Source organism: Salvelinus alpinus, chromosome 11 (assembly GCF_045679555.1).
Source record: "Salvelinus alpinus chromosome 11, SLU_Salpinus.1, whole genome shotgun sequence".
NCBI classification, from domain to species: Eukaryota; Metazoa; Chordata; class Actinopteri; order Salmoniformes; family Salmonidae; genus Salvelinus; species Salvelinus alpinus.
In genome coordinates this window covers 14,685,506-14,709,505 of record NC_092096.1, presented here as the reverse complement: position 1 = coordinate 14,709,505, position 24,000 = coordinate 14,685,506, and the positions used below count along the sequence as shown (strand labels likewise).

The 24,000-nt window shown below is 48.0% G+C and overlaps 1 protein-coding gene across 3 annotated transcripts in view; it reads right to left on the bottom strand.

The window, feature by feature from the left end:
* LOC139533632 (fibroblast growth factor receptor substrate 2-like) overlaps positions 1 to 24,000 on the bottom strand; it is a 67,491-nt gene that overhangs the window by 10,187 nt on the left and 33,304 nt on the right. Inside the window, exon 2 of one of the 3 annotated variants that reach the window (XM_071331823.1) lies at positions 461 to 528. In XM_071331823.1, the coding sequence (XP_071187924.1) occupies positions 461 to 479 (19 nt within the window). In that variant the 5' untranslated portion in view covers positions 480 to 528. Of the gene's footprint in view, positions 1 to 391; positions 529 to 24,000 lie in introns of all 3 variants that reach the window. The other 2 variants (XM_071331826.1, XM_071331824.1) reach the window with 2 other exon arrangements.

Below are 24,000 nucleotides of genomic sequence, written 5' to 3'. Positions count from 1 at the left end.
ACTACTAGTCTATCTCTAGTCCCCTATATCTAACCACTACTAGTCTATCTCTAATCCATATATCTAACCACTACTAGTCTGTCTCTAGTCCCCTATATCTAACCACTACTAGTCTATCTCTAGTCCCCTATATCTAACCACTACTAGTCTATCTCTAGTTCCCTATATCTAACCACTACTAGTCTATCTCTAGTCCCCTATATCTAACCACTACTAGTCTATCTCTAGTCCCCTATATCTAACCACTACTAGTCTATCTCTAGTCCCCTATATCTAACCACTACTAGTCTATCTCTAGTCCCCTATATCTAACCACTACTAGTCTCTCTCTAGTCCTGTATATCCAGTCCCAACTAGTTGCTGACAGTGACATACAGCACACAGGCCTAACCTATATCCAGTATCCATCAATGTTCCAGGTGCCCTCCCCAGCGCTGGGTCCCGAGTCACACCTTCTCACCATGGCCTGTCCTCACCATGGCCTGTCCTCATCATGGCCTGTCCTCATCAGGGTCCCCTCACATCAGCCTGCAGAGGACAGAGAGACAGAGATTCAATATTGGGATTGATGCTTTGTCATTCAAATGCATTCAACCACACTACAGATGACAGTATATTAGAGAGGACTCCAACACACTACAGATGACAGTATAGTAGAGATGACTCCAACAAACTACAGATCAGGCTGAGAGTAGTGAGTAAAGCATGGATACTGCAATTACTACAGTGCTTTACAAAACAGACAGACAGACAGACAGACAGACAGACAGACAGACAGACAGACAGACAGACAGACAGACAGACAGACAGACAGACAGACAGACAGACAGACAGACAGACAGACAGACAGACAGACAGACAGACAGGAGGGAGAAAGACAGAGAGAGAGACAGAGAGAGAGGTGAAGTCACCTCACAGAAGCCTGCTCTGTCTTGACACTGCGCCGGGTAATAGAGAAGACCAGATGACAGTGTAGAGGAGGTGCTGCAGGTGAAAAGTGGAGGGTGGAGGCAATACAAATAAAAACATATAGAGACTGGGAGGACTATGGGGGCTGACTGACTGGCTGATACCTGAGTGACGGGTAGAGAGTATTAATTAACCAGATAAATGGGGCGTCAAGATTGTGTGTGTGTGTATACGTGTGTGCTTGTGAGCGGTACGTGTGCATATGCGTATCTGTGTGTGCGTTTGTACAAGCAGCCGTGTGTTTGTGTGTATGTGTGCGTTTGTGTATCTGTGTGTGCGTTTGTACAAGCAGTGTGGTTGTGTGTGTGTGGCACACCAGACTAATTAGATTGGGAGGCTCCAGGCTATATCTGCCTACTCAATCTTTCATAAAACAGAAAAGAATCTGCCTAAGGCGGACATTGTGTCTTCCTGCCATCCTTCAGCACTCTGAGGCAAACGCACAGAGAACCACTAGCTCCATATTAGAACCTACACACAGAGAACCACTAGCTCCATATTAGAACCTACACACAGAGAACCTCTAGCTCCATATTAGAACCTACACACAGAGAACCTCTAACTCCATATTAGAACCTACACACAGAGAACCACTAGCTCCATATTAGAACCTACACACAGAGAACCTCTAGCTCCATATTAGAACCTACACACAGAGAACCTCTAACTCCATATTAGAACCTACACACAGAGAACCACTAGCTCCATATTAGAACCTACACACAGAGAACCACTAGCTCCATATTAGAACCTACACACGGAGAACCACTAGCTCCGTATTAGAACCTACACACAGAGAACCACTAGCTCCATATTAGAACCTACACACAGAGAACCACTAGCTCCATATTAGAACCTACACACGGAGAACCACTAGCTCCGTATTAGAACCTACACACAGAGAACCTCTAGCTCCATATTAGAACCTACACACAGAGAACCTCTAACTCCATATTAGAACCTACACACAGAGAACCTCTAGCTCCATATTAGAACCTACACACGGAGAACCTCTAGCTCCATATTAGAACCTACGCACAGAGAACCTCTAACTCCATATTAGAACCTACACACAGAGAACATCTAGCTCCATATTAGAACCTACACACAGAGAACCTCTAGCTCCATATTAGAACCTACACACAAAGAACCTCTAACTCCATATTAGAACCTACACACAGAGAACCTCTAGCTCCATATTAGAACCTACACACAGAGAACCTCTAACTCCATATTAGAACCTACACACAGAGAACATCTAGCTCCATATTAGAACCTACACACGGAGAACCTCTAACTCCATATTAGAACCTACACACAGAGAACCTCTAACTCCATATTAGAACCTACACACAGAGAACATCTAGCTCCATATTAGAACCTACACACAGAGAACCTCTAGCTCCATATTAGAACCTACACACGGAGAACCTCTAGCTCCATATTAGAACCTACACACGGAGAACCTCTAGCTCCGTATTAGAACCTACACACAGAGAACCACTAGCTCCATATTAGAACCTACACACGGAGAACCACTAGCTCCATATTAGAACCTACACACGGAGAACCTCTAGCTCCATATTAGAACCTACACACAGAGAACCACTAGCTCCATATTAGAACCTACACACAGAGAACCACTAGCTCCATATTAGAACCTACACACGGAGAACCTCTAGCTCCATATTAGAACCTACATTTGAAACGAACCTACTTTTCAGTAATAGGTTGTAGAGGCAGTCTCTCTGCTTACAGTAATAGGTTGTAGAGGCAGTCTCTCTGCTTACAGTAATAGGTTGTAGAGGCAGTCTCTCTGCTTACAGAAATAGGTTGTAGATGCAGTCTCTCTGCTTACAGTAATAGGTTGTAGAGGCAGTCTCTCTGCTTACAGTAATAGGTTGTAGAGGCAGTCTCTCTGCTTACAGTAATAGGTTGTAGAGGCAGTCTCTCTGCTTACAGAAATAGGTTGTAGAGGCAGTCTCTCTGCTTACAGTAATAGGTTGTAGAGGCAGTCTCTCTGCTTACAGTAATAGGTTGTAGAGGCAGTCTCTCTGCTTACAGTAATAGGTTGTAGAGGCAGTCTCTCTGCTTACAGTAATAAGTTGTAGAGGCAGTCTCTCTGCTTACAGAAATAGGTTGTAGAGGCAGTCTCTCTGCTTACAGTAATAGGTTGTAGAGGCAGTCTCTCTGCTTACAGTAATAGGTTGTAGAGGCAGTCTCTCTGCTTACAGTAATAGGTTGTAGAGGCAGTCTCTCTGCTTACAGTAATAGGTTGTAGAGGCAGTCTCTCTGCTTACAGTAATAGGTTGTAGAGGCAGTCTCTCTGCTTACAGAAAGGTATCGGACACATTAGGGATTGATAATAAATACACACACAAAAAAATCTAATTCCACACAACCCAACAATGGACAGTTAAAAATCTGTTAATTTGATATGATACAACACGATGATTTAAGATTTGGAGCTACAGTGATTTACTGGAACACAGTGAAATGAGTGACACAGCCTAGCTCAGCCCAGCTATCAGGTAACCTGGTTCCATCAAGGTCTCAGGTTACCCAGACAAAGCAGCCTATCAGGTAACCTGGTTCCATCAAGGTCTCAGGTTACCCAGACAAAGCAGCCTATCAGGTAACCTGGTTCCATCAAGGTCTCAGGTAACCCAGACAAAGCAGCCTATCAGGTAACCTGGTTCCATCAAGGTCTCAGGTTACCCAGACAAAGCAGCCTATCAGGTAACCTGGTTCCATCAAGGTCTCAGGTGACCCAGACAAAGCAACCTATCAGGTAACCTGGTTCCATCAAGGTCTCAGGTAACCCAGACAAAGCAACCTATCAGGTAACCTGGTTCCATCAAGGTCTCAGGTTACCCAGACAAAGCAGCCTATCAGGTAACCTGGTTCCATCAAGGTCTCAGGTAACCCAGACAAAGCAACCTATCAGGTAACCTGGTTCCATCAAGGTCTCAGGTTACCCAGACAAAGCAGCCTATCAGGTAACCTGGTTCCATCAAGGTCTCAGGTTACCCAGACAAAGCAGCCTATCAGGTAACCTGGTTCCATCAAGGTCTCAGGTTACCCAGACAAAGCAGCCTATCAGGTAACCTGGTTCCATCAAGGTCTCAGGTGACCCAGACAAAGCAACCTATCAGGTAACCTGGTTCCATCAAGGTCTCAGGTTACCCAGACAAAGCAACCTATCAGGTAACCTGGTTCCATCAAGGTCTCAGGTTACCCAGACAAAGCAGCCTATCAGGTAACCTGGTTCCATCAAGGTCTCAGGTTACCCAGACAAAGCAGCCTATCAGGTAACCTGGTTCCATCAAGGTCTCAGGTTACCCAGACAAAGCAGCCTATCAGGTAACCTGGTTCCATCAAGGTCTCAGGTGACCCAGACAAAGCAGCCTATCAGGTAACCTGGTTCCATCAAGGTCTCAGGTTACCCAGACAAAGCAGCCTATCAGGTAACCTGGTTCAAACAAGGTCTCAGGTTACCCAGACAAAGCAGCCTATCAGGTAACCTGGTTCCATCAAGGTCTCAGGTAACCCAGACAAAGCAGCCTATCAGGTAACCTGGTTCCATCAAGGTCTCAGGTAACCCAGACAAAGCAGCCTATCAGGTAACCTGGTTCCATCAAGGTCTCAGGTTACCCAGACAAAGCAGCCTATCAGGTAACCTGGTTTCATCAAGGTCTCAGGTTACCCAGACAAAGCAGCCTATCAGGTAACCTGGTTTCATCAAGGTCTCAGGTAACCCAGACAAAGCAGCCTATCAGGTAACCTGGTTCCATCAAGGTCTCAGGTTACCCAGACAAAGCAGCCTATCAGGTAACCTGGTTCCATCAAGGTCTCAGGTGACCCAGACAAAGCAACCTATCAGGTAACCTGGTTCCATCAAGGTCTCAGGTTACCCAGACAAAGCAGCCTATCAGGTAACCTGGTTCCATCAAGGTCTCAGGTTACCCAGACAAAGCAGCCTATCAGGTAACCTGGTTCCATCAAGGTCTCAGGTGACCCAGACAAAGCAACCTATCAGGTAACCTGGTTCCATCAAGGTCTCAGGTTACCCAGACAAAGCAACCTATCAGGTAACCTGGTTCCATCAAGGTCTCAGGTTACCCAGACAAAGCAGCCTATCAGGTAACCTGGTTCCATCAAGGTCTCAGGTTACCCAGACAAAGCAGCCTATCAGGTAACCTGGTTCCATCAAGGTCTCAGGTTACCCAGACAAAGCAGCCTATCAGGTAACCTGGTTCCATCAAGGTCTCAGGTGACCCAGACAAAGCAGCCTATCAGGTAACCTGGTTCCATCAAGGTCTCAGGTTACCCAGACAAAGCAGCCTATCAGGTAACCTGGTTTCATCAAGGTCTCAGGTAACCCAGACAAAGCAGCCTATCAGGTAACCTGGTTCCATCAAGGTCTCAGGTTACCCAGACAAAGCAGCCAGACAGACTATTACCATTTAAAGTCTCACCATCACCGTGACAACAACCAAATACTCTGGGTGGGTGGTTTCCACTACGTAGTAAACAATGAGTGCTTATAGAACCAGAGAGTGTTGTCTTAACAGTGTGTGTGTGTGTGTGTGTGTGTGTGTGTGTGTGTGTGTGTGTGTGTGTGTGTGTGTGTGTGTGTGTGTGTGTGTGTGTGTGTGTGTGTGTGTGTGTGTGTGTGTGTGTGTGTGTGTGTGTGTGTGTGTGTGGATAAATGATCAACAGTTTAGAAGGCTTCCTGTAGGCTGACTGAGAAATGAAAACAAATCCTCCATGAACCTTGACGCCCCCACATGTAGAGGGGGGAGGACACCAAATCTACATGAGCGTGCGTACTCACAGTATCACACACACACACACAGCCACACACATACACAGTCACACACGGTCACACACACACACAGTCACACACGGTCACATACACGCGATCACACACACACACACACACACACACAGCTCTGTGCCATACCACCAGGCTCTCCCTCCAACCACCAGGCTGTCACCTGACTGGGGGAAAGTCCTCAACGTCAGCAACAACCGCCCCCATCCACACACACACACCCACACAGTTGTGAAGAGGACACGACAGCGCCTCTTTCCCCCACCACCAGGTGGTTGATAAGATTTGGCATGGGCCCTCAGATCCTCAAAAAGTTATACAGCTGCACCATTGAGAGCATCTTGACTGGTTGCATCACCACTTGGTACGGCAACTGCAAGGCACCTGACCACAAGACGGTACAGATGGTGGTGAGTACGGCCCAGTACATCACTGGGACCGAGCTCCCTGCCATCCATGACCTCTATACCAGGCGGTGTCAGAGGAAGGCCCAAAACATTTTCAAAGACTCCAGCCACCCAAGTCCTAGACTGTTCTCTTTGCTACCACACGGCAAACGGTACCGATGAACCAAGTCTGGAACCAACAGGACCCTGAACAACTTGTTCCCCCAAGCCATAAGACTCCTAAACAAGACTGCTAAATAGCTAATCAAGTGGCTACATGGACTTCCTGCACTGACCCTTTTTTACAGTAACTCTCTTGCGCTGGACTCTACCCACACTCGCTGGACTCTACCCACTCGCTGGACTCTACCCACTCGCTGGACTCTACCCACACACGCTGGACTCTACCCACACACGCTGGACTCTACCCACACACGCTGGACTCTACCCACACACGCTGGACTCTACCCACACACGCTGGTCTCTACCCACACACGCTGGACTCTACCCACACACGCTGGACTCTACCCACACACGCTGGACTCTACCCACACTCACCGGACTCTACCCACACTCACCGGACTCTACACACTCACCGGACTCTACCCACACTCACCGGACTCTACCCACACTCACCGGACTCTACCCACACTCACCGGACTCTACCCACACTCACCGGACTCTACCCACACTCACCGGACTCTACACACTCACCGGACTCTACCCACACTCACCGGACTCTACCCACACTCACCGGACTCTACCCACACTCACCGGACTCTACCCACACTCACCGGACTCTACCCACACTCACCGGACTCTACCCACACTCACCGGACTCTACTCACACTCACCGGACTCTACCCACACTCACCGGACTCTACCCACACTCACCGGACTATACACACTCACCGGACTCTACCCACTCGCTGGACTCTACCCACACTCGCTGGACTCTACCCACACTCACCGGACTATACACACTTACCGGACTCTACCCACACTCACCGGACTCTACCCACACTCACCGGACTCTACCCACACTCACCGGACTCTACCCACACTCACCGGACTCTACCCACTCGCTGGACTCTACCCACTCGCTGGACTCTACCCACTCGCTGGACTCTACCCACACTCACCGGACTCTACCCACACTCGCTGGACTCTACCCACACAAGCTGGACTCTACCCACACTCACCGGACTCTACCCACTCGCTGGACTCTACCCACTCGCTGGACTCTACCCACACTCACCGGACTCTACCCACACACGCTGGACTCTACCTACTCACTGGACTCTACCTACTCACTGGACTCTACCTACTCACTGGACTCTGCCTACTCACTGGACTCTACCTACTCACTGGACTCTACCTACTCACTGGACTCTGCCTACTCACTGGACTCCTACCTACTCACTGGACTCTGCCTACTCACTGGACTCCTACCTACTCACTGGACTCTACCTACTCACTGGACTCTACCTACATGCTCACACCCCAACACACTCACTGGACTCTACCCACTCGCTGGACTCTACCCACTCGCTGGACTCTACCCACACTCACCGGACTCTACCCACACACGCTGGACTCTACCTACTCACTGGACTCTACCTACTCACTGGACTCTACCTACTCACTGGACTCTGCCTACTCACTGGACTCTGCCTACTCACTGGACTCCTACCTACTCACTGGACTCTGCCTACTCACTGGACTCCTACCTACTCACTGGACTCTACCTACTCACTGGACTCTACCTACTCACTGGACTCTACCTACATGCTCACACCCCAACACACTCACTGGACTCTACCTACTCACTGGACTCTACCTACTCACTGGACTCTACCTACTCACTGGACTATGCCTACTCACTGGACTCTACCTACTCACTGGACTCTGCCTACTCACTGGACTCTGCCTACTCACTGGACTCTGCCTACTCACTGGACTCCTACCTACTCACTGGACTCTGCCTACTCACTGGACTCCTACCTACTCACTGGACTCTACCTACTCACTGGACTCTACCTACATGCTCACACCCCAACACACTCACTGGACTCTACCTACTCACTGGACTCTGCCTACTCACTGGACTCCTACCTACTCACTGGACTCTGCCTACTCACTGGACTCCTACCTACTCACTGGACTCTACCTACTCACTGGACTCTGCCTACTCACTGGACTCCTACCTACTCACTGGACTCTGCCTACTCACTGGACTCCTACCTACTCACTGGACTCTACCTACTCACTGGACTCTACCTACATGCTCACACCCCAACACACTCACTGGACTCTACCTACTCACTGGACTCTACCTACATGCTCACACCCCAACACACTCACTGGACTCTACCTACTCACTGGACTCTGCCTACTCACTGGACTCCTACCTACTCACTGGACTCTGCCTACTCACTGGACTCCTACCTACTCACTGGACTCTACCTACTCACTGGACTCTGCCTACTCACTGGACTCCTACCTACTCACTGGACTCTACCTACTCACTGGACTCTACCTACTCACTGGACTCTACCTACATGCTCACACCCCAACACACTCACTGGACTCTACCTACTCACTGGACACTACCTACATGCTCACACCCCAACACATTCACTGGACTCTACCTACTCACTGGACTCTACCTACTCACTGGACTCTACCTACTCACTGGACTCTGCCTACTCACTGGACTCTACCTACTCACTGGACTCTACCTACTCACTGGACTCTACCTACTCACTGGACTCTACCTACTCACTGGACTCTACCTACTCACTGGACTCTACCTACTCACTGGACTCTCCCTACTCACTGGACTCTCCCTACTCACTGGACTCTACCTACTCACTGGACTCTACCTACTCACTGGACTCTGCCTACTCACTGGACTCTGCCTACTCACTGGACTCTACCTACTCACTGGACTCTACCTACTCACTGGACTCTGCCTACTCACTGGACTCTGCCTACTCACTGGACTCTACCTACTCACTGGACTCTACCTACTCACTGGACTCTACCTACTCACTGGACTCTACCTACATGCTCACTGCCGCCACACACACACAGCTGCTACCGTCTATTATCTATCCTGTTGCCTAGTCACTTTGCCCCCATCTAAATGTACATATCAACCTCAATTACCTCGTACCCCTGCACATCAACTCAGTACTGGTACTTCCTGTATACAGTCATGTTATTACCTCATACCCCTGCATTGACTCAGTACTGGTACTTCCTGTATACAGTCATGTTATTACCTCATACCCCAGCATTGACTCAGTATTGGTACTTCCTGTATATAGCCATGTTATTTCTACTCGTTATTGTTATTTGTTATTTTCTGTGTATTTATTCCCCGTGTCACTATTTCTATTTTTTAATTTCTATTTGATCTTTAACTCTGCATTGTTGGAAAAGGACCCGTCAGTAAGCATTTCACTGTTAGTCTACACCGGTTGTTTAGGAAGCATGTGACAAATAACATCTTCCCACAGTCTCCAAGCTACAGTACATACTTCCATAATGAATGTAGAGACACTGGCCATGCTAAGAGAAAACACGCGTCATAGAGCTACTTTATACTTCTCTGTCTATTTTCCTCCCTCCCCTGTTCTCTCTCATTCTCCATCTACCCCTTTCTCCCTCCTTCTCTCTCTGTCCCTCAGTCCTCTCTCCGTCCCTCAGTCCTCTCTCCTTCTCTCTCTGTCCCTCCTTAGTCCTCTCTCCTTCCCTCTCTGTCCCTCCTCAGTCATCTCTCCTTCCCTCTCTGTCCCTCCTCAGTCATCTCTCCTTCCCTCTCTGTCCCTCCTCAGTCCTCTCTCCTTCCCTCTCTGTCCCTCCTCAGTCCTCTCTCCTTCCCTCTCTGTCCCTCCTTAGTCCTCTCTCCTTCCCTCTGTCCCTCCTTAGTCCTCTCTCCTCCCCTCTGTCCCTCCTTAGTCCTCTCTCCTTCCCTCTGTCCCTCCTTAGTCCTCTCTCCTTCCCTCTGTCCCTCCTTAGCCCCCTCTCTGTCCCTCCTTAGTCCTCTCTCCTTCTCTCTGTCCCTCCTTAGTCCTCAGTCCTCCTCTCTCTGTCCCTCCTTAGTTCTCTCTCCTCTCTCTGTCCCTCCTTAGTCCTCTCTCCTCCTCTCTCTGTCCATCCTTAGTCATCTCTCCTTCTCTTTCCATTTCCCTCTCTACTTCTTTCTCTCTCTACCCCCCCTCCCTTCCTCTCTTTCTCTAGAAAGAGATCAAACATAAACACAATGGTTAGTCTCTCTGTCTGACACATGTGAACCATCTCTGGCCTCTGCTTTTTACCCAGCAAGGCAAAGGGCCTGACGGGCGGTGCTTTGTTCTGAGTTCTACTCTCCATGGGCAGAGGGGATGGATGGAGGAGAGAGAACCACACAGAGACAGACAGAACCACACACAGAGACAGAGAGAGAGAACCACACACAGAGACAGAGAGAGAGAACCACACACAGAGACAGAGAGAGAGAACCACACACAGAGACAGAGAGAGAGAACCACACACAGAGACAGAGAGAGAGAACCACACAGAGACCGAGAGAGAACCACACAGAGACAGAGAGAGAACCGTACACAGAGACAGAGAGAGAACCACACACAGAGACCGAGAGAGAACCACACAGAGACAGAGAGAGAACCGTACACAGAGACAGAGAGAGAACCGTACACAGAGACAGAGAGAGAACCGTACACAGAGACAGAGAGAGAACCACACACAGAGACAGAGAGAGAACCGTACACAGAGACAGAGAGAGAACCGTACACAGAGACAGAGAGAGAGAACCACACACAGAGACAGAGAGAGAACCGTACACAGAGACAGAGAGAGAGAACCACACACAGAGACAGAGAGAGAACCGTACACAGAGACCGAGAGAGAACCACACACAGAGACAGAGAGAGAACCGTACACAGAGACCGAGAGAGAACCACACACAGAGACAGAGACAGAGAGAGAGAGAGAGAGAACCACACACAGAGACAGAGAGAGAGAACCACACACAGAGACAGAGAGAGAACCGTACAGAGAGACAGAGAGAACCGTACAGAGAGACAGAGAGACAGAACCACACACAGAGACAGAGAGAGAGAACCACACACAGAGACAGAGAGAGAACCATACAGAGAGACAGAGACAGAGAGAGAACCACACACAGAGACAGAGAGAGAACCATACAGAGAGACAGAGACAGAGAGAGAACCACACACAGAGACAGAGACAGAGAACCACACACAGAGACAGAGACAGAGAGAGAACCACACACAGAGACAGAGAGAGAACCACACACAGAGACAGAGAGAGAACCGTACACAGAGACAGACAGAGCGACTGAGACAGAGAGAGAACCACACACAGAGACAGAGAGAGAACCACACACAGAGACAGACAGAGAACCACACACAGAGACAGAGAGACAGACAGAGAACCACACAGAGAGAGTGTGGACGGTCAGTTCAGCTTGCTGTGTGTGTCTGAAGTTCCCTGGAGGCTGTTTACCCTCAGATAGACCCCTACCTTATCTGACCGTTCTTTCTCTCTCTCCCCCTCTCTCCCTCCCGCCCCCCGCCGTCTCTCTCAGATGAAGGATCTCCATGGGTCTCTCACATTCCTTCCTGGCCTATTCTTAGCCGGGCCCCTGGAACGAGTCGCCCTGCCCAGCACACCTACGCGTCATCAGCACCAGGCAGGCCGGGATGGCACACAGCCAGGTAGCACGGCCAAACCAAAAGACAACTGAAGGATAGTGGGGGGGTTAGTACTAATACCAATATATAGGCTACCGTTGAAGAATGTTAGCAAGTAACACAACTTCTGAATAACATCTACTACCAGCTCCATTTCTGTGAGATAACGGCCAAGAGAATGTGGGAGAAAGTATGAGAGAACCAACGGAGAGAGGTGACGGGTAGGAGGAGGAGCTAGAGAGAGCTGTAGCTGTTAGTCTACCGGTAGTGTGTTCTGTACCGTTATGAACACAATCCCCCTCATTCCAACCCCGTCAAACACACGGAGCATTAGAACGTGAACTAGGCCTACGCTACGCCAGCCTGCCGTTGACTCACTGGAGGGAAAATGAGTGGTTTAAAAAAACTAAACAAAACAAAAAACCTTTTCACCCACTCCACTGACCTTGTGGTAAAGCAGAGAAGAGTGCTGGCTGAGAGAAAGAGAAAGGGAGAGAGAGAGAGAGAATGAGAGAGAGAAAGGGAGAGGGAGATGTAGCAGAGACTGAGAGATGTAGCAGATAGATTTTGTCTGAGTAAAACATTTTTGGAAAAACAAACAGAGGGGGTAGATTATCCCGAGGGCAGAGAAGAGTGTGTGTGTGTGTGTGTGTGTGGTGACTGCTTATGAATATTATTCCTGCCCTTACTGGGGCCCCTGCCCTCCCTTGACACAACTTCACACACACACACACACACACAATCTAAACCTCTCTGAGTTCAGCCGCCCCATCAGGGAGGTAACCAGTGAAAACAAATGGAAGGTTTCAATCAACATCAGGACTAGTTAGTTATCTGCTCTGATCCTGACTGGCCCGACTCTAATAGATGTGTTCTGCTCTGATCCTGACTGGCCCGACTCTAATAGATGTGTTCTGCTCTGATCCTGACTGGCCCGACTCTAATAGATGTGTTCTGCTCTGATCCTGACTGGCCCGACTCTAATAGATGTGTTCTGCTCTGATCCTGACTGGCCCGACTCTAATAGATGTGTTCTGCTCTGATCCTGACTGGCCCGACTCTAATAGATGTGTTCTGCTCTGATCCTGACTGGCCCGACTCTAATAGATGTGTTCTGCTCTGATCCTGACTGGCCCGACTCTAATAGATGTGTTCTGCTCTGATCCTGACTGGCCCGACTCTAATAGATGTGTTCTGCTCTGATCCTGACTGGCCCGACTCTAATAGATGTGTTCTGCTCTGATCCTGACCGGCCCGACTCTAATAGATGTGTTCTGATCCTGACTGGCCCGACTCTAATAGATGTGTTCTGCTTTGATCCTTTAAAAGGGGCAATCTAGGATTTGAAAAATAACAACAAGTCATCCCCGCCACTTGCAAACAGCTGAGTGATCGGGCATTTATAAGTTACATTCTTCAATAATCAACGGCACACAATATATAATTAATTTAAATGGATGTACCAACCCCAGATTGACCCTTTAAAACAGAAGGTGATCTTAAAATGTCCCATCAGAACAGTGGGAGGTCTTGACATTACAGTGATGTTTAAAATGTCCCACCAGAACAGTGGGAGGTCCTGACATTACAGTGATGTTTAAAATGTCCCATCAGAACAGTGGGAGGTCCTGACTTGACATTACAGTGATGTTTCAAATGTCCCATCAGAACAGTGGGAGGTCCTGACATTACAGTGATGTTTATAATGTCCCATCAGAACAGTGGGAGGTCCTGACATTACAGTGATGTTTAAAATGTCCCACCAGAACAGTGGGAGGTCCTGACATTACAGTGATGTTTCAAATGTCCCATCAGAACAGTGGGAGGTCCTGACATTACAGTGATGTTTATAATGTCCCATCAGAACAGTGGGAGGTCCTGACATTACAGTGATGTTTAAAATGTCCCATCAGAACAGTGGGAGGTCCTGACATTACAGTGATGTTTATAATGTCCCACCAGAACAGTGGGAGGTCCTGACATTACAGTGATGTTTATAATGTCCCACCAGAACAGTGGGAGGTCCTGACATTACAGTGATGTTTATAATGTCCCACCAGAACAGTGGGAGGTCCTGACATTACAGTGATGTTTAAAATGTCCCACCAGAACAGTGGGAGGTCCTGACATTACAGTGATGTTTATAATGTCCCACCAGAACAGTGGGAGGTCCTGACTTGACATTACAGTGACAGAACAACATCTAGAACAAAACAGACACATTGATCCATTAAGAAGGTTAAAAGGAGGTTTAACTTCTTGGAACTATAGGGGGTGCTGTTCCGCATTAGCATATTTGGGTCTCCAAATTAAACTGCCTCGTGCTAAATTCTTGATCGTACAATATGCATATTATTGTTATTATTGGATAGAAAACACCTTCTAGTTTCTATAGAAGTTGGAATTTTGTCTCTGAGTGGTACAGAACAATATCTACAGCACTTTTCATGACAGGGGTCAGATTTCAGAAATTTTTACCCCTGATCTGGAGTCTGTTTTTAAGGCGACAGTGAATGCTATGAAGAAACCGACACTGCCTACGTCTTCCTCTGGGTGTCTGTACGTCATCACGTTTTGAATGGAGTCTATTGCACAATCCCAGCCCATATAACACCACAAAACGTGGGAGGACCTCTCTCTCTTCTCCGCGCGCCACAAGCAAGATGGACATCGGACCTGCCTCATTCCAAATCGTTGTTTAACTAGTTATATTTCTCCGGTCATGTTTTCAGTCGTTATAGTTGTTAAAAACATCATAATGTAGTTAATTTGAACCGTTTTATAGCAATTTATATCCGTTTAGTGCGATTTTGAGGAATTTCTTTGTCGTGCACTTTTTAGCTTTGGAAACGTTTCGGGGTGTCGGTCGTTGGTGGTGGACATTTCGAAGGACAGAGGACATCTATCGACCAAAAGACGTTTATAACATAGAAAGGATACATTGCCCAAGAATCTGATGCAAGAACAGCTCAAAGTAAGCAATATTTAATATGATAAATCGTTGTTCTGTCGAAATATTTTAAACGCATATTTCGCCATTTTGTTTGGTATAGCTTCACTTGGCGAACCCTGTATTGAAAAGTAAGGATAATTTTAAAAATGTAAATCAGCGGTTGCATTAAGAACTAATTTGTCTTTCGATTCCTGTCAACCCTGTATTTTTTAGTCAAGTATATGATTAGCTTTCGATTAAACTAGATCACTCTGAAAGCTGACGTTCCTCATTTTGAGGCTTGAGTTGTGACTATTTCCATTGTATAACCACGGTTTTGTATGGCTAAATATGCACCTTTTCGAACAAACTGTATATGTATGTTGTAAAATGATGTTACAGGAGTGTCATCGGAAGAATTCTGAGAAGGTTAGTGAAAAAATTAATATATTTTGGCGGTGATTACGTTATAGCGCTCTTTGGCTGGAATCGATGCTCTGGTAACGTTTTCACATGTGGTATGCTAACTTATCGATTTATTGTGTTTTCGCTGTAAAACGCTTAGAAAATCTGAAATATGGTCTGGAATCACAAGAACTGGGTCTTTCCATTGCTATGCTTTGTCTATTTTTATGAAATGTTTTATGATGAGTAAATTGGTCATACACGTTGCTCTATCTAGTAATTCTAGTCGATTTGTGATGGTCGGTGCAATTGTAAACTGTGATTTCTACCTGAAATATGCACTTTTTTCTAACAACACCTATCCTATACCATAAATATGTTATCAGACTGTCATCTGATGAGTTTTTTTCTTGGTTTGTGGCTATCAATATCTTAGATTAGCCGAATTGGTGATAGCACCTGAAGTAGTAAGAAACTGATGGAGTTAGAAAAGTGGTGTATTTTGCTAACGTGTTTAGCTAATAGATTTACATATTTTGTCTTCCCTGTAAAACATTTTAAAGATCTGAAATGGTGGCTTTATTCACAAGATCTGTATCTTTCATCTGGTGTCTTGGACTTGTGATTTAATGATATTTAGATGCTACTATTTACTTGTGAAGCTATGCTAGCTATGCTAATCAGTGTGGGGGGGGTGGGGGGTGCTACCGGATCCGGGTTTCTGAGGCAGTAGAGGTTTTAACTAACCTCTGATAAAACATGTTCAGTTCATTATTACTGCAGAGGCCAAGGAGACATTACCCTACATTGCAAACATAAAACATGCATCTTGGATGGATGGGTTTGAATTAAAAGGGTCCCTGGCTGGTGGTTGTTATGTACAGTCCCTTGTTGTTACCTTGCAGTCAGGAAGCAGTGTACCAAGCAGAGGAGTACACAACACAGGGAAACAGAGCATCACTCTGGTTTACACTTCGGGCCTAAAGATCTAGAGAAACGCGATGTGAACCTTGCAGTCAGGAAGCAGTGTACCAAGCAGAGGAGTACACAACACAGGGAAACAGAGCATCACTCTGGTTTACACCTAAAGATCTAGAGAAACGCGATGTGAACCGCTGAAACAACCTTCCTTGTTGCGGTGATTTATCTCTCAGAATGAGACGTTCATCCACGTTTATCAAAACGTCAAATTACCAAGTTAAATGTTAAATGTAGACATTAACTCTGAATGGTTATGGTTAGGGTTAAGGCTTGGTATCGGCTTGAAACAAGTTAAATAAAAAAAGGTTTAAATTAACAAATAAATAAACAAACATTTCAAAATAACCTTTATATGGCTGGAACATGCAACATTAAGAACCAGAGACTGATGCTTACTGAAACCTACTGGACGGGACCAGAGCTCACCGTTACCCCTAGTAACCGGTCTCCACGGCATCTCCCGACGTCCTCAGACGTGGACGGACGTCCAATACGGACTTGTATCACGGGTGACCTGGCTGGATTTGATTTGGCTAGCCTTAGCGGTGAAATAGCGTAGGTAGGTCACACAGTCCTTGCAGCCTGTCAATGATTTGTTAATGACCTCTCTGTCTGCCCTCTGCAGCAGCCAGTCAGCCAGTCAGGTGACTCCCAGGCCCTCTCCCTGCCTAGTGCTGTGCTCCTGCCCTGGGCTAACTCTGTGTGTGTGTGTGTGTGTGTGTGTGTGTGTGTGTGTGTGTGTGTGTGTGTGTGTGTGTGTGTGTGTGTGTGTGTGTGTGTGTGTGTGTGTGTGTGTGTGTGTGTGTGTGTACGTGTGTGTGTGTGTGTGTACGTGTGTGTGTGTGTGTGTGTGTGTGTGTACGTGTGTGTGTGTGTACGTGTGTGTACGTGTGTGTACGTGTGTGTGTACGTGTGTGTGTACTGGGCCCTGTACTGCTCTACTCTGTCTGCCTTCCAGACGACCAGATTCCATCATCAAGATGAGCTGATAACCACAGCCTGGAGGAGAGGAGGAGAGGAGAGCCACCACACTGATCACACACAACCAGGTACACACACACAACCAGGTACACACACACACACAACCAGGTACACACACACAACCAGGTACACACACACACACACAACCAGGTACACACACACAACCAGGTACACACACACACACACAACCAGGTACACACACACAACCAGGTACACACACACACACAACCTGGTACACACACACACACACACACACACAACCAGGTACACACACACACACAACCCGATACACACAAACACACACACAACCAGATACACACACACACACACAACCAGGTACACACACACAACCAGGTACACACACACACAACCAGGTACACACACACACACACACACACACACACACACAACCAGTACACACACACACACAACCAGGTACACACACACAACCAGGTACACACACACACACACACACAACCAGGTACACACACACATAACCAGGTACACACACACACACACACACAACCAGGTACACACACACTCATAACCCGAGCACACACACAACCAGGTACACACACTCATAACCTGAACACACACACAACCAGGTACACACACACTCATAACCTGAGCACACACACAACCAGGTACACACACTCATAACCTGAGCACACACACAACCAGGTACACACACACTCATAACCTGAGCACACACACATCAGGTACACACACTCATAACCTGAACACACACACAACCAGGTACACACACTGAGCACACACACAGACAAAGTGCATAATCATGTACCCACTCATCCATGGCATGCACAAAGGCAGGCAGGCACACACACACAAACACTCACATGCACTAATTGCTTTCACTCACCCACGCAGTCAGGAACACACACACACACACACACACACACACACACACACACACACACACACACACACACACACACACACACACACACACACACACCCTACGATGACACACTCAAACACCCACACACATGCTTTCACAGTCACAGTGTACTTAGCCTGTTGTGACCCTGTACTGTCACCTACACAGAAACCACTCCCACTAGGAGTTAACCACTCCCACCATGAGTTAACCACTCCCACCATGAGTTAACCACTCCCACCATGAGTTAACCACTCCCACTAGGAGTTAACCACTTCCACTAGGAGTTAACCACTTCCACTAGGAGTTAACCACTCCCACCATGAGTTAACCACTCCCACTAGGAGTTAACCACTCCCACCATGAGTTAACCACTTCCACTAGGAGTTAACCTGGAGTTGGGAACCACAGTTGGGGGTACTGGAGGACTGGACCATGCAATAGGCTGTCATTTGGGACACAGACTACAGGGCTACCAGGTCTCTGGCCCAGAGGGGCACCATGTCTGATGGGGTTAGGGTGTTATGGCAGCCATCTCTGTTCTGATCGATAAACAAACAGAACCTCTGACCTTTGACCTCTAGCCTACACTGTGTGGGTGTCAGGTGAGTAGTGATGGGAATTTCAACTCGGCTCTTTTCAAATTGTTCAGTCAAATGAACGAATCTTTCGACTGACTTCGTTCATTTGATTTCAGTAATGCCCAGAGAGTGCAGGACTCCCTACCGGAGAACGATGAAGTCAAAACCTCAAAAGACTCATGATTCTACAAGCCTCTCGTTCACCATATGGGGTTATAGGAGCTGTCACCTGTGACAGACTTACAAAAAAGTCTGCTTCAAACACTCTACATTTGTGATTGGTAGACGTACACATAAGATTACTTCTCGCTCCCTTTGAAATGAGGTGTAGTCGCGGACTGTGAACGACTTGACTGCTTTAAGGGAGATAAGTTCATATAAACTTGCGAACTGCAGCCCCCCCCCCGAGCGATTCGTTCTGGAGTTCGTTGAGAAGAGGTAGACTGTGTAAGCTGTTTTGGTTAATCACTTTGTTTTTGTCATGATTTGTATTTGTCGTTGATATTAGCAGTTGTAAATGTGTATGTTTTGTCCTCTATGCTGCCTGCAGCATGATCTACGTAACAGACAGTCGCCGGTCGAAGCACGTCTCCGGAGCCGCCGAGCTGGAGAAGCACGTCTCCGGAGCCGCCGAGCTGGAGAAGCACGTCTCCGGAGCCGCCGAGCTGGAGAAGCACGTCTCCGGAGCCGCCGAGCTGGAGAAGCACGTCTCCGGAGCCGCCGAGCTGGAGAAGCACGTCTCCGGAGCCGCCGAGCTGGAGAAGCACGTCTCCGGAGCCGCCGAGCTGGAGAAGCACGTCTCCGGAGCCGCCGAGCTGGAGAAGCACGTATTAAAAAGAAATGAATCATAAAACTCTCGAGTCAGTAAAAAGAGTCGTTCAAAAATTAACTAAATCATCCGCGAACTGCACATCACTACAAAACGAGGTCACTGCACCACTATGCCAGTCCAGGTTTCTATAGTTGTACTGTACTGATTCATGCTAGTACTACAGATAAATCTATAGCAATGTAAGGAAATACTTCAATTCTAAAAGAAAATACATGTTTTGCTCACTGAATGAGTTCACTGAATGAGTTCACTGAATGAGTTCACTGAATGAGTTCACTGAATGAGTTCACTGAATGAGTTCACTGAATGAGTTCACTGAAGTACGCAACATCTGTGAGCAGTAAGAAAGATAAACAGTTGAAGACGCGAACGTGAAGACTGGGAACGTGAAGACTGGGAACGTGAAGACTGGGAACGGGAAGACTGGGAACGTGAAGACTGGGAACGTGAAGACTGGGAACGTGAAGACTGGGAACGTGAAGACTGGGAACGTGAAGACTGGGAACGTGAAGACTGGGAACGTGAAGACTGGGAACGTGAAGACTGGGAACGTGAAGACGGGAACGTGAAGACTGGGAACGTGAAGACGGGAACGTGAAGACGGGAAAGTGAAGACTGGGAACGTGAAGACGGGAACGTGAAGACTGGGAACGTGAAGACTGGGAACGTGAAGACGGGAACGTGAAGACTGGGAACGTGAAGACTGGGAACGTGAAGACTGGGAACGTGAAGACTGGGAACGTGAAGACTGGGAACGTGAAGACGGGAACGTGAAGACTGGGAACGTGAAGACGGGAACGTGAAGACGGGAACGTGAAGACTGGGAACGTGAAGACGGGAACGTGAAGACGGGAACGTGAAGACGGGAACGTGAAGACTGGGAACGTGAAGACTGGGAACGTGAAGACGGGAACGTGAAGACGGGGAACGTGAAGACTGGGAACGTGAAGACTGGGAACGTGAAGACGGGAACGTGAAGACTGGGAACGTGAAGACTGGGAACGTGAAGACGGGAACGTGAAGACTGGGAACGTGAAGACTGGGAACGTGAAGACGGGAACGTGAAGACTGGGAACGTGAAGACTGGGAACGTGAAGTCTGGGAACGTGAAGACGGGAACGTGAAGTCTGGGAACGTGAAGACTGGGAACGTGAAGACGGGAACGTGAAGACGGGAACGTGAAGACTGGGAACGGGAAGACTGGGAAAGTGAAGACTGGGAACGTGAAGACTGGGAACGTGAAGACGGGAACGTGAAAACGGGAACGTGAAGACTGGGAACGTGAAGAAGGGAACGTGAAGACGGGAACGTGAAGACTGGGAACGGGAAGACTGGGAACGTGAAGACTGGGAACGTGAAGACTGGGAACGTGAAGACTGGGAACGTGAAGACGGGAACGTGAAGAAGGGAACGTGAAGACGGGAACGTGAAGAAGGGAACGTGAAGAAGGGAACGTGAAGACGGGCAATTGTCTTAAATGGACTAACTTTTCTGTCACTTCTGAGAGCATTTTATTGAGCTTAAAACAAATGCAGTGGAGAGTTGAGGGAGTAGAGTTGTCTGGCATGAGGGTTACGTCTGTAATTGTCTAACAAGTTTAGGAATCCAGCTGAGGGCCAACAGCACTTAACAAAGTGGAAACTAGAAACTTCACACACAAAGGGGGAATTGTGTGTGAGAGGTGTGTAGTTTTTGTGCTGTGAGGTATGTGTTGTGTGAGAAGTGTGTGTTGTGTCAGAGAGGTGTGTTGTGTCAGAGGTGTGTGTTGTGTGAGGTGTGTGTATAGTGTGAGAGGTGTGTGTTGTGTCAGAGATGTGTGTGTATTGTGTAAACAGTTTCTGAAAACAACAAGGAACAGAGAGAAAGTGAGTTTATCTGTGTTTAACCAATCGCTGACCGTGGAGTTCAACTCTCCTCTCTGACCGTGTTCACCTACTGAACAACTCTCCTCTCTGACCGTGTTCACCTACTGAACAACTCTCCTCTCTGACCATGTTCACCTACTGAACAACTCTCCTCTCTGACCGTGTTCACCTACTGAACAACTCTCTGACTCTCTACACAATAGTTGAACAGCCACAGGTGTGTCCTACTAGTTTAACTGGTGTTAAGAACTCCTATGGAGGGAGTGGTCAGAGGTAATCTCTGTGTGTGTAATTAGTTGACTAATAGGTCTGAGGAGAGGCGTAGACCTCCTACTTGATTTCCCCAGGCTCCCCTTCAGCTCTGTATAACGCCCCAGTCAACTGAGTCAACTTAGCCGGGAATTGACACGGGGCCATGGTTATCTTAGAGGAGCTGAAGGCAAGTAGGTGCAGTAAAGTAGGCTATTATGAAAAAGAAGAAACCGTGCAGGAGAAACTACACCGCAGTGCAGGAGAAACTACACCGCAGAGCAGGAGAAACTACACCGCAGAGCAGGAGAAACTACACCGCCGTGCAGGAGAAACTACACCGCCGTGCAGGAGAAACTACACCGCCGTGCAGGAGAAACTACACCGCCGTGCAGGAGAAACTACACCGCCGTTCAGGAGAAACTACACCGCCGTTCAGGAAAAACTACACCGCCGTTCAGGAGAAACTACACCGCCGTGCAGGAGAAACTACACCGCCGTGCAGGAGAAACTACACAGTCGTGCAGGAGAAACTACACCGCCGTGCAGGAGAAACTACACCGCCGTGCAGGAGAAACTACACCGCCGTGCAGGAGAAACTACACCGCCGTGCAGGAGAAACTACACCGCCGTGCAGGAGAAACTACACAGCCGTGCAGGAGAAACTACACCGCCGTGCAGGAGAAACGACACCGCCGTGCAGGAGAAACTACACCGCCGTGCAGGAGAAACTACACCGCCGTTCAGGAGAAACTACACCGCCGTACAGGAGAAACTACACCGCCGTTCAGGAGAGTGTGTGTACACTGTAGGCTAGTTATGATGACTAAAGGCCATGTAGAGTCTCTCCCCCGCACCGCCAGAGAAACGTGTCATTACAGAGAGACCAGGGTGTGGACTCTGACTGATGTGGATTCCTGCCTGCTGTTGCTGCACCAATACCACGCTAGCAGCTCTCTCCTTTCCCACTCTCTTTCTCTCGCTCTTCTCCCACTCACTCCGCTCTGCAGAGGCTCGTCGCGCTGCCGCCAATCTCTGACTCACCCCATTTGCATGCTTGGGAGCTCTCCGGGGTCGCCAGGGGTCAGCCTTAGTCTTAGTCCCAAACGGCACTCTATTCCCTTTATAAATGCACTATATCCAGTGAGTAGGGTGCCATTTGGGACTAATGTAAAATAACACTTAGTCGTTCTAGCTGTGGATTGTAATGATATAAACCTACTACTGGAAACTGTGAGACAGGAACGGGCTTCGTAGATGGGTAGCGCTGCGGACCAGAGAGTGCAGAGAGCCCCCCCCCCCCCCAATCCAAATGAACAAGCCACTCACAGGCATTAGTGAATTATATAGACTGACATGTGGGAAGCAGAACTTGTGTTTAGTGTTTAAAATAATCCATTGTGAAGGTTGGCTGGTTGTTGGCTAGGCTCATATAGGCCTGGGAAAGCAGCAGAGGTTGTTGGTTAGGCCATATAGGCCTGGGAAAGCAGCAGAGGTTGTTGGTTAGGCCATATAGGCCTGGGAAAGCAGCAGAGGTTGTTGGTTAGGCTCATATAGGCCTGGGAAAGCAGCAGAGGCATTATGGGTCGACTTAGGGATTCTTTGAGAGGCATTTTCAGAGGGAAAGTAAAATAGTTATTTTTCATCACAGGAGCGGATAGAGGAGAGGTTGAAAAGCCCACTTGACTGTAGTTTAATGCATCACATTGCACAAAGCAACACTTAGCATATTAACAGGTTGCTAATGTACAGAACAGGGATCTGATTTTAGGTTCGAGTACAGTGCTCAGAGCGCATGCAAATATGAACATGAACAGACGTCAGTGAGAAAGTTAGTGAACATATTACCTACCACTGGCCAGACAGATGGCCAGACAGAGGTATATTACCTACCGCTGGACAGACAGATGGCCAGACAGAGATATATTACCTACCACTGTCCAGACAGATGGCCAGACAGAGATAGAATACCTACCACTGGCCAGACAGATGGCCAGACCGAGATAGAATACCTACCACTGGCCAGACAGATGGCCAGACAGAGATATATTACCTACCACTGTCCAGACAGATGGCCAGACAGAGATAGAATACCTACCACTGGCCAGACAGATGGCCAGACCGAGATAGAATACCTACCACTGGCCAGACAGATGGCCAGACAGAGATATATTACCTACCACTGTCCAGACAGATGGCCAGACAGAGATAGAATACCTACCACTGGCCAGACAGATGGCCAGACCGAGATATAATACCTACCACTGGCCAGACAGATGGCCAGACAGAGATATATTACCTACCGCTGGCCAGACAGATGGCCAGACAGATATATATTACCTACCACTGTCCAGACAGATG